The sequence below is a fragment of the Netta rufina genome, assembly GCF_964035555.1.
Source record: "Netta rufina genome assembly, chromosome: 7".
Lineage (NCBI taxonomy): Eukaryota > Metazoa > Chordata > Aves > Anseriformes > Anatidae > Netta > Netta rufina.
In genome coordinates this window covers 4,102,581-4,115,004 of record NC_140130.1, presented here as the reverse complement: position 1 = coordinate 4,115,004, position 12,424 = coordinate 4,102,581, and the positions used below count along the sequence as shown (strand labels likewise).

The following is a 12,424-nucleotide window of genomic DNA, read 5'->3' as shown; positions in this document are numbered from 1 at the left end:
ATAACAGACGTTCTTGATCTCATGCATTGTTTTGAAAATCCCTACCCTGTAGAGACTATAATTTTCAGTGGTCTTCCCTGCATGCCATTACATACAGCCTCCCTTGCTCTGTTTGTTAGCTGCTCCATTTAATAAATTGCTTCTTTTTTCTCTGGTAGCACAGAAACCCAGGATCTTCAAACTTGTACTGAGAGTATAACCACAGTAACACTCAGGTTTCTCACTGTCCAAATCAATCTGCTAAATAAATGGCTATGCAATGGCCTCTTTCCTAGCAGTTGACAGTGTGAAAGGATCATTCAAGTGTTCTTCTATCAATCTCTTCTGTGTTCTTTTCCCCATAAGTGCTAACAGCAGAAACTATCTTGAGTAGAATAGATTTTCTCTAGTTAACAGTTGCGACTTCTTAAATAAGATTTGTGTATTGAATGCATTTAGTCACGAGCTTCTGGGAATAACACCTAGAGTCATTTCATTGTGTTTAAAAAATGATATGTGTTAGTCAGGAGTGACTGATAGTGCTGAATTCACCTGGTGAAGTGATTGCATCAACTATCATTTGCTCTTAGAATCCCCAAAACATCTTAGGTTGCTATCACTTATGTTGAAGTCTTCTGTATCGACAAGGCATGTACAAAGGAATTCGTTCAATCTGGATTCATTGTATGTAGATGATTCTGACAAGTATTTAGTTGAAATACTTCTGAATTTGAGAGCTAAATATTTAAACCAACTGCATTATTCCTCTCCCTAAGAGCTGGATTTTCATTTATTGCACATTCTTAAGTGACTCGCAGCCTCCTAGATTCACAAATTATATTGAAGTATGGTATTGTGCTGAATGAGTTGCTCTGGTTTAGAAAGGTGAACCGATACATTTAGTACATAACTACATGGAACTATAGCTTTTACCTATTTGGGTTTTCAGGCTTTAACTTTTATTTTAAAGAATGTTTATCAATAAAACTAAACCCATAATGTGCATACTAGTTGAAACACCCTACATTTGCCAGGCCTTGAGCTGAAGTCTTTGACAAACAGACCCTTCAATATGGTTTCTACCTGTAGACCAAATTCTCCAATGGTTCCACCCTTGTTTGTCTCAAACTGCTTCCTTCCTTCAAAACATTCCACAGAAATATTACAAAGTACGAGTTGTATGTGTGTGAAAAGAATGTTTCTTTAAAGAATAATTACAAGTGGGATTCCCTTCGATGATAAACATATTCCTAGCTGAAATTTCAGGTCAAGGTAACCTTAGGGAAATTAGTCCTTGTTGTACATCCATAGTGACACAAGAGTATCACAAACCATGCTGGTGTTCCATTAAAAGAAATCTCATCTCTGTTCTCTAGCTCTTAATAGGATCATATGATTGTCTCAAAAAAATAAACATCTCAACATGAAGACAGAACTGCATAAAGGAAAAAAATATCTCAGTTTCACAGTTCTGACTTATATCTGTGTGTCACTGATGTAATGGAAATAAAAGCAGGAAGTGTTTGATGGTATCAGATGATATGGAGTGGCTATGAGGACCTGAAAGTGAGATTCTTTTCAGGATTTTTTTAAATCACTTAAATTCTATACATTTTTAATAAAAAATGCTGGTTGATTTAAATGTTATTACAGTTATCTTAAGTCTGTCAGAAGCTAAGTTGTAGGTATTGCATTAAAATACAACATCTGAAATGAGAATAAGATTTTTTTGTTGTTTTGAAAAATGCCTTTGCTTTGTAGAAGAAATACTGCTCTGGAACTTGTACTTAGTGCATCTCCAGGTATGGAAGAATTCCAGTAGCTTAGGGCTGGAGATTTTTCCCCGTTTATGGTTCCTGTTTAAGACCATAACTTTTTGATTTAGAGCACAGCTAAACCCTCTAAACAATTTGGATGAGACGGACTGTCTTAGCAGCTCTACTGTATTTATTTCAAATTTTCCTCCCCTTCCATCCCCTTCGTTCCTCACATAACAACATAAAATCTCCAAGCAATTTATATGATAGTTCATCATAGGACAGTCTTATGTTGCTGCTGTAGGATGAGCTTTTCTCCAACTAATTTCTGATTTTACTGCTGTAACACTGCCAGAACACTTTGATGAATGGTAGATGGATATTCAATTAAAAACTTTTGTACCCGGGACTTAGAAAATTGCTCCATAGCAAAAAGCAGATGAACGTTCAGTATGTGTCTTGTTTGTTTCATGCTGTGGATATTGCTCTATTTCTAATTGTTTGCCTTCCCTCCTTGCATCATCAGTGAATAAGACAGTATCTGATCAAAATATTTTTTTTTCTTCCTTATGATTTCCTCAAATAGTTGTAAAGTTGAAGTACAACCCAAAGTAAAGTACCATTGGCCTTTACGATTTCCCCTTGCAGTGTAAAATCTTGTGTTTCAAATAGGAATTACATATGGCTTTTGGTTTTGCATTAGAAATTGTAAGCAATCGTTTTATTTGCTTTGCAACAGACCAGCTATGATACGCTAACTTCCTGTGACTCTTTCTCCCAAATGATTATTAGGAAACCATGGGTTGTTTTATGACCATCCTGGAATCATACTGAAATTTTCGTATATTTCAAATGTGGAAAAACAAGTGAAAAACTGATATCATGATACTTTGACCTTATATATCAGAAAGAAACAATAAAAATTCAAAACAACATAGATTTCTCCCTCCCTTCTGTGGCTTGCTTGCAGTCCACTTTTGGGAGAGTTTACAATCCTCTTTCTCTTACCAGAAGCTGGGGATCCATCACTGTCCTTGAAAGCACCTTGGCTGCCCTCCCTGACTTCAGTTTTGCTTCACACCAATGTTTCAGAGAGTGAATGAGAATGTGCAGTATTCCAGCAACATCATTATTTCTGAGAAAATAGGATTAGTTACAATCTGTCAATTTCTGGATAATTTTTTATTTAAGGTGTTATAAATTCTGTATTTTTTATTTGTTTGTTTGTTTTAGGCTATTTTATCCGTGCTCACTTAGAATTAAATCCACTTTTCACTCTTAGGAACTAGTTAAAGCTGAATGCTAAAAGGGAGTTACACTGAGAAGGCTTTACATTCAAGACTTCTCCTGTATATTGATTGAGAAAGGGTAATTCACATAGTGAGGAGAAAGCCCTTTGCACTCCAACTGATATCGATAGAGGTTGGGGTAATTCATTTCTTATGAGGTACTTCACATCTCACAGCATTAGATCTATAGGGAGCTGTCCATGATGGCTTGAGAGGGAAAAAAAAACAGCAATCTCATATTGCAGATGTTGAAGAAAAAAAAATCTGTAATGAGAAACAGTTCCACATGAAAGATTCCTTATTTGCTCAATTGCATATGATTTTTCATGCCCTTGTCATTTAATTTTTATTTTTTTTTAAATACAATTACTTGTTTTTCACAGAAGCTGGCTTCCTTGACTCAGGTGTTTTTAGAAAAAGTGCACTGAGGTATGTGTATTGGAGTGAGTGAGGAATCTATTACTGAGTAAATATAGAGTTTTCAACTTAAAATACTTGTTGGCTATTCGTTCTTTGTATTCCATGTATTAACAAAGAAAGGCATTAAATATTCTTGTAAATGAATTTCCTTTTGCAGGCTATTGATGTACAGTAAAAACATGCTTTGAAATGCTGTATGAAAAGGTCTGGAAGCTTTTGGCTTTTCAGAAGAATTTTTGTTCTTTATAATGTCAAAAATGTCAAGTACTTTACTGTTTTGTCAGAGGATTTCTTGAATAACTTTGAAATGTTCATTTAAGAGAGACCTCAGACAGCAGTTAACAAGATGGCACTACTGAATCCTCAAGATTAGTGGGGAAAAAAAAAGGCGGGGAGGGGAATGTGCATATAACTGCATCTAAATCCTGCTGTTTCAGTGAAGTTATTTGCAACAAAAAATGTACTCTTATCTCTTTCAGGAACAAAAAAATCTGTCTGAAAGTTTGTTTAAAAGCATGAGATATACTTGTAAACTACAATTGCAAACTGTTCAAATCCACCTGGTTTCTTTCTGTGTTCAAATCTGAAAGACTTGTCCATTGAGATCTATACCTTTGGAGAAGCTCGTGGTTTTAGTTTGTTTAGCTAGACATTACGACCTTCAACAAGGGATCTTGCTTTTTACAGGGAAGTTGCAGTTTGTAATTACGCTGCAAGTTGCAAACTTGAAGAGTAAACTGCTGTTTCCATGCGCTCTGCATGCATGGGACAAATACTCTTAGGGTCTTGTGATTACATGACTTGATAAAATAAAATACAAAGATATTCTCAACAGTATTTAAATTCTTTTTTTTTTTTTTTTTTTTTTTTTTTGCCTGTTGATTACAAGAGTTTTTGTTCCTAGTATAGTGGAAGGCAGTATACTGAAGGATTTAACAGTCTAAAATGAGACAGAAGGCAGCAAGACAGAAAAATTTTTGAGTAGTTTCTTCTTTGTATGAGATTGATTTAAGAAGGCAGATGCATTTGGGTACAAGAGGTGTTCGATAACAGGACAGCCGAGACTTAATTTTCATGTTTGGGTAATAGAACATCCAAAGTGCCCCAAGGGAAACAGGTGTGCTAGGGGTCCTAACACCAAGAGTACAAATGTGGCAACTGCATAGAAGCAGAGACTTGCTACCACTGGCATGGGCAGTGCAGGGAGCAAGGGAAGGTGAGGAGGCTTACAGAGCAGCCTGGTGGCAAGCACATTGACCAGAACGAGGACTGCTGCTGGGGGTGGGGTTTGGATTACATGGTTCCAGTTGCTTGTTTGTCTAGCCAGAGGTTTCTGTGGGAAGGAGAGAGGCTGCCCTTGTGGAAATCTGCCCTGAGTCCTCACTTTGACAGTAATTGTGAAAAAGTATTCATTCAAACACTGCTGACTTGGACCTCCCATGCTGTGTTACACTGTTCCCACCACGGGAACAGTGTAACAGTTCCTGGGGTCTTGTTATCCTTCTTGTGGTGTGGCTGTCCCAGACTTGGCACCTCTCACAGGTGTTTCACAGCCAAGCTCTCTACCATGCTTCATCTCAGATTGCTCAGCTCTGCACGTGACCTTCAAGATGATGAGTAAGTACTTTGTCTTTTTCCAGCCAAGTACGTAGGCAGTGAAATTACTTTTATTTACTTACTGAGTGGCTGAGACACTGCCACTAATTTTGATGGTTTTTTTTGGGCAAGCCCACTCTAATCAAAGTGACAATCTTCTTGGCCCTTCTCTTTTAGTTCATATATTTTAATATAAATGAGGAGCACAACAGGATTGGCCTGGGTCCTCCCTTACAGGGGCTTTGTTTTTGTTTTGTGTTTTTTAAGATAGATGCCTGCATTCTTTCTTACTTTGCTGAATTGCACAAAATATTTTGAACTGACAGCGTGTCCATGAGCTGGGTAAGAAAGAAAATCGTATTTTTGCCTTTGCACAAATCTTTTAATGTAATTTTCCTCATTAATGAAAACTTCGTTTCAACACACACAAAAGTGTGGAACTGTTTTTTATACTAGATACAGCTTTGTTCATTGCTGTTACCATTTTCTCTAGAGTTCAAAATGGCTTTTTAATTCAAAAGGGGAAACATTTATAAACGCCATGTACTAAAAGATGTTAAATGGTAAATTGTGACAGTGGACATAAAATGCCTAATATCTCTTTAGGGACTGTGACTTTACTTAAATGTCTTACTTGGGTTGTGTGGTAATTATTTTTTTTTTCATTGTAATGTACAAGACCTTATCATTGTCTAATATAGGATTCTAGTAAGTCAACACACAGCCTGGACTATGATCAGTCATTTAATTAGAGCTCTGACGTTTATTAACTTATAGTATTGATTGGTGTTTACCTTTTAGCTTGACATTTTTTAGAAGGTTTCCACAGAGACCTGATTCCAATAAATGTGGTAGTCTTTTTGAAAATAAAATTGACCTTTGGACTTTGAAGTAAATCAAAAGACTTTTTTCACCAAGTTGTGGTATAGCTGCTGTTCGTAAGCAGTGAAAATCACACTTAATTGCTATTTAGTCTTTTCCAAATTGTATGACAGTTTAGGAATAGATGCATCTCAGGACACAGAACATAGGTTCAGTTTCTAGCTGTAGTCTTTTCAAGTATGAAAATCTGTTTTCAACAGAGCCCAATTCTAGGAAGTTGGTTTTGATCGTGTATGTAAATTTTAACATTCCAGCAAAGGATCATTGCAATCTTTTAACTTCTGTTATTTTAAATCTATATGTGAGTCTAGTAATGCAAGATGAACTTGTGTTAGACCTTTTTAGCTAAATATTTCAAACATCAGGAACACCTTGTTTATCTGAAGCCTGTTCTGCCCATTTACAAACAATTATTTACAGTGGTGTATAAGGAAAGAAAGTCATGATTTCTGTCTAGATAAATAACTTCATGCTTTGCATTTTTTGTAGTCAATGGTACTCATAGACAGGTATGACATAACAAGGTTTATAGCATCTTTATAACCTTATACTGCCTAGTGCTTGCACATATTAATTCATTTAAAGATGACTTGGCCAAGAAGGATGGTATAGTTTACAAATTTAGAGTGAGGCTTAAGTCCCAGGCTCTGCGTTCACTACTCCACCATAACTCTTCCAGTCTGTGGACCCCAGATAGATCCTCACTTCTTTTGTATGCAACTGAGATCCCAGTTCAACTCCTGTATCTTGAAGCCCTAGATAATGGCATGGGTAGAATCTCCTGACTGTGTTGTTGCCATACAGATCCTGCAGGAATCCTTTAGGACCAAAGTAAAGTCTTGTTTAAGTTTATAGCTCAGACTCCAGCTGTTCTGGAATACAGAATTCAGAGAAGTCTGCTGATCTCATCTCGCCATGGATATGATAAAATAAATTAATACTGCTCCCTTTTACTCCACAACACTGAAAAACTAGAGTCTACAGATGTGTGTGAATATTTTGGGGAACTGTTCTCAAGACAAAAATTCAACTTGATAAACTAAATCTCTTTCACCACCCTCTGTAATGACTAGAAGAAGTCTCAGGCCTTTCAGAGGTGGTGCTAAAACGATTCCTTTTTCTCTTTGGTGACTGTAAGGGGACTTCAGGGAGTTGCAGCCTTGCAAGATATACGTTAATCCTTGTGACTACTTTACCACCAGTGCATACGTAAATACATTAGCTCTATTTCAGTTGGCCAGATCTTTTTATTTTAGTCCTGCTGGTAAGAATACTTCATTTCTCTATTGTAACTGCATTCTTGATTATGGATAAAAAGGATGTTGCTCTTGGATTCACAGAATGATGACAGTGTTTATTGTTTTAAGGCCTGTGGCTAACTGTAACCTTATTATAAAGCTAGCCTCTGTCTGTGAACCTCAGTACCTGAAGAGATTAGATTGTCACTTAGGTAGTTTTGCCCAAATCTTCTTTATAATCTTCAAATTACTGTTCAGACAGGAGACATAGTACAACTATTGGATATAGAAAAGTATAAATACCTTATCAAAATAATTATATTCTTTTGTTTAAGCTCTCTCTTGAAATCAACAAAGTATGAAGTTGGAAATTACTGCTGTCTTTGTTAATACTGTTAACTGTTGGCATGTACCAACCACTGGAGACATGTTCTAGAGTCCTTCAAGGTTGTATAGCTAAGGCAAGCACATTTGTCTGCATCAGTGTATCTTGGATTAAAGAAGGGTCTGTAATGCCCATGAAGGTCATGATTCCCTGCTGATACAAATGAAGTCTATTAACAGCACTGTAAATCTGGTGATTTGTTTCAGCTGAGGTTCTGCACTAAGATATTTACTATTTTAAATGAAAATCTGGCAGGGAAGTATTTCTGCATGTGTAGTTTTTGAGTCATTCAACTACTGTTTTTTGCCAGCATATGAAAAGGGTAAGCCTGTATTGTTGGCAATACTTAGCATTTATCTTCAGGCTATGCAGTGTTAATTAAAAATAACTTGTTTTCACTTATTGAAGTGTTAATAACAATGTGATTTTGTGCTTGTAAAACGTGTCTTGTGTTTAAAATGCATTGAAATAGGAGCTGGATATTGCTTGTAATATCTTCACAAGGGAGCCGTATAGCTATTACTACATATATTTTACAGAGTAAAACTGTAGCTGAAGGCAGGAAAACTGAGATAAAGGGGTGAGCTCAGTTGCATGATTTTGGGAAACCAGAGTCTAGTATAACATGCATCATTTTCCTAGCCCTTTCCTTTATTCAGTCACCTTTATGGGAATGAACTATTTCAGGGAAGATTTGTTTCTTTGTTTTTAAGTACAGCCGTCATGAGAGCAACATTAATTGACAAGCAGATGCGAAATATTTCCAATACAGACACATTAACTATATTAATGGGGAGTAAAATATACTGTGGATACGTTCAGATCATGTTTAGTTTCTGTATGCCATTGTTTGTAATACATATTTTTAAAATAGTGAATTTGGTGTTTTTAAGCTATTAAAAAAGTGTAGTCAACAATTGTAGAACTTCAGTGCTTACTGTCATGTAGGTATCTGAGATGAAAATCTGCAGAAGACTATAAGGTTAACTTGAAGAGTAATTCAGTGTTCAAAAGTACTTGGGACCAATGGATCAGATATATCGCAAACTGGACAGTACTATAGCAGGCCATTAATACTTAAGACTACTCTTGCAATAGATCCTGTAGTCAGGTGTCCCCCTAAAAGACTAAGCAATTTTAAAATACTTACATCTTTATAAGAATGATTTATCCAAACAGTAATGTATGTTTTGGAGTTTTACATAATTCTTTAAGGAAGAAAAAGAGTCTGAAGCTATGAAGCTAACCATATTCTTGACCTGTCCACACTCTTTGTCTGGAAGCTGCATTTTACAGTACATTTAGTTCATGGGGAAAGGTCAAGGCAAAGAGTAACTTCAATTGTAGTTAGGTTTGCTTTCTGGATGTTGATTACTGATAGTTATATTAAGAACTTGCAAACAAAGATGTTTTATTTGTTTGCTGTTCATATTTTTATGCTTCTTGTTGAGTAAGATTATTTCCTATTTGCTGCCTCAATGATGCAGGTTTGCTTAGAACCAGTTGTATTATTAGTTGCCACCTTTGAAGTTGCAGCTTACCAGGGAACGTTTAAAAAAAAAACAGTATTTTACATGGCTTTCTGTCTTGTTAGACAAATAAGCTCTGAATACTAAGGGTTTAAAGCATGTGCCAATGTGGAACCATGTCTTTATCATCTGAAAAATGCATAGATATACACTGAGCTGACTCGTATCCACAATGCTTTTGTTAGTCCTGTTTTGCTAGCAGTTCAGAAAGGATCGATTTTGTTGTCAAAGCTGACAATAGCTTGCAAAGCATTACAAGAGTCTTTATTTACTTTGGTTCCTATGCAAGTGTTGGTAGGAGAATTGGTCACATTACTGTAACGACTTCTCTCTCCAAGATGTATGTTTGATCTCTTCCCTGTGAAGATTATAAGAATTTCAGAAACTGCAGGTAGTAGGGAAATTTCTATGTTAGCATGAGTCTTGAAATACTTTTTGAAAGTAATTGTTCCCTTCATCTGATGGAAAATATGTTACTCATTTTGAGACGTTTATTACGTTACATGTTGACTTGTAATATAAAAGCTTTTTCCCGATCATCTCTAGTTTCTGCTTTAATACTAAGCATATTGCTCTGTTCACAGATGTTTTTATTTATTTTTAGCAAGGAAATAACTCTGAAATATTATATAGTGTATATAAGAAGGCTATACAGCTAGGTACATACTGAGGTATGACTACTTCTGTTTTCAGTAGTATTTATTTTGGTATGATGTGTTATGTTCATAATATAAACTTAGTAGTGTACTATAGAGGTCCAAATACTATGGTTAGTAAACATAAGCTATTTCTTTGACATTTTGGAGAATATAGTCCTTTCTCCAGACATGTTATGAGTATTGACTTAAGACATTATGTAAAGACACTTTTACTGTGGTTTCTCTCCTTTAGACCAGAGCAATCCAAGTTAGTGAGCAATGCTTTAGAGAAACAATGTTCAGCAGACATTTTTGTTTTTCATATAAGGTATGTAATAACGTAAAAAAAAAAAAAAGATTGTTCAAAACAACTAGTAGATTTAGAACTACTGTGGTGCTATTGTATAGGAAAAATGCTGGGTGGTAGAATATAACGCGAACTATGCTTTTCAAATAGATAGTAATGACATAAACTCTTTGCCTATGGATAGAAATAAGAAAATTGTTTGGAAGGTATATAGCTGATTCAGTAAAGACATCTGAAATATCTCAATAGCTCAGTCTTCTATTGATGACGAGAATGAATGTGCTGTTAAATGGAAAGATTGTTTTCATGTTTTCATTGACAGTGTTTATTGAATTTGCATTGCAATGTTGTGGACGTTTTGAAACTCACTCATTCTGCTCTGTGGGAGTAAAATTATAAATGCTGCAGATTAAAGCATTATCAAACTGCACTGAGGCCATCTGAGTTTATAAATTGCTTATAGAGAGAAGAAGTGATTTTCCACATTAATGTGGTGATAATAGATTGGAATCAATAATAATAATTATATTAACGTTGTTCCATAAGTAACCTTGGACAATAAATTGCTGTATTACAGCAATTCAGAAGATGAAAAGTGTTTAATTTATTTCCTACATACAGCTAGCAAAACATGTTTTGATTCTGAGGACTTCTGCTCAACATCACAAATCAGTGTTCTGTGGCTGTAGGGGTACTGGTTCCTGAAATGCAGTGAGACTAAAAAAAAAAACAAAACAAAACTGTAAGCACATATGATTTATCAAATGCTTTGATGAACTGAGGACACAAAGAGCATAGTTTCTAAGAGATCGTAAATAACCATTGGTTGTTTTTTTTTTTTTCTGTCATTTTTTTTACAGACTGACAAGAAAGAAAAAAACAATGCTTTGAATGTTGCAATAGATAGTATGTGCAAGAAGACAAGAGACCTTCGCAGACAGGTAAACAAACGGGGAAACTGGTAGAAACTGTGGACTTAGAGGCTTATATAAATTGCTATTTTCAGACTACATAGTGCTGCACTTCAAAAATAAAGCTTTCTTCTATGTTAATGAAATACCAAAGATAATTACAATATCCCACAGAATATATACTTCCAAATTGTCAAAATTGTGCAAAAAAACCCTACCAAATGTAGATATTGTCTGTACATGTGTATATACATAGGCAAAACTCTGCATGTGTACATATCTAAGAGAACATATGTATAAGTATTTTCTGTAGAAATACGTCAGTACTGTCCTTTGGAAATCAAGAATAGTTTTATTTTAAATATTCCTGAATTTTCATTCACTTTATTATTGGTTGTTGGAATAGATACTTTGGAGGGACCACCAGGTCTAGTTCTTCACTGTTGTGGGGACTTAGCAACAGAGAAGGGTACTGAGAATACTTGGCCTACAGTCCACACTCATGTTTTTCATCCTAGTATCCTAAAGCTAGTGGAAGACAAAACCCACGACTGTGGTGTAATGCAGAAGGTGAGCAGTAGACATCAGCTGTGCTTACATCCTTGGAGCTGCAAGGAACATCTTCGGGAATTTTTTCAATGATGTTGAAAGTACACAAAGTGCCAGCTTAGGAAAGGAGAACTGAAAGACATGTAGAACATTGAGACAGGCCATCCCACCTAATCATATGAAAAATTTATGGCCACGCAGAACATGAGTGCACACTGCTCGTTTCGTCTCTAGCAGTGGCTGTTGGTCAGTTTTCTGGTGGAAGAATATCCCTCCTAACTTCGTGTACAGGTTTATAGGCCAACCTGTGCTTTAGGATGGTGAATAAATTCCTTTCTGTCTCCCATAGTCAGTCAGGAGAATCCTTGAAAGATAAGATTAATACAATATAAATATGGTGTTTACAAGTAACTGTCATCCAGTTTCTTTTCACATTTCATCATAACTTGCATCACAAGCTCAGTCTGTGTGTTAACTGTTCCATTCTGACATGCCATCTCTTCAATAAGTTAGTTAAACTTCAGTTTATAATGGTTTACATGTCTTTATTCTGTTACAGTGTTTAAAAATTATTAAAACATTTCATTTCCTATATAAACATTTGTAAAATGTTCAGGCAAAATGTAGTCATCCCCAGATTGTAGGCAATCTAGAACCAGTATTTTTCTTTAAACAGAGTAGCTCTATGGCTTCTTGATATTTTCTTGGAAGGTATGCATGAGTAAATAGTTCATCTGTTCCCTCCAGCTCTGTGTTCATATGTGTAAATTGCGTAAGAATTGTTTTAGGAAGAATGTCTAACCTTTGATCTGGGAAACACGAAATTGTAAGTTGTGCACCTGCAGATGTTGCAATACTCTTAGTTGCTCTCAGTTATGAACATTCATTATTAGAAACATGAAAATGTTTATTTGATTCATTCTTTTAGCTTTTATAATATATAT

At 35.5% G+C, this 12,424-nt stretch overlaps 1 protein-coding gene across 1 annotated transcript in view; it reads left to right on the top strand.

Annotated features, from left to right (window-relative positions):
• The window catches only part of CTNNA3 (catenin alpha 3), a 456,005-nt gene that overhangs the window by 250,647 nt on the left and 192,934 nt on the right, over positions 1–12,424 (top strand). The window contains exon 8 of the mRNA XM_084289960.1: positions 10,881–10,961. Coding sequence (XP_084146086.1) covers positions 10,881–10,961 — 81 coding nt within the window. The remainder of the gene's footprint in view (positions 1–10,880; positions 10,962–12,424) is intronic.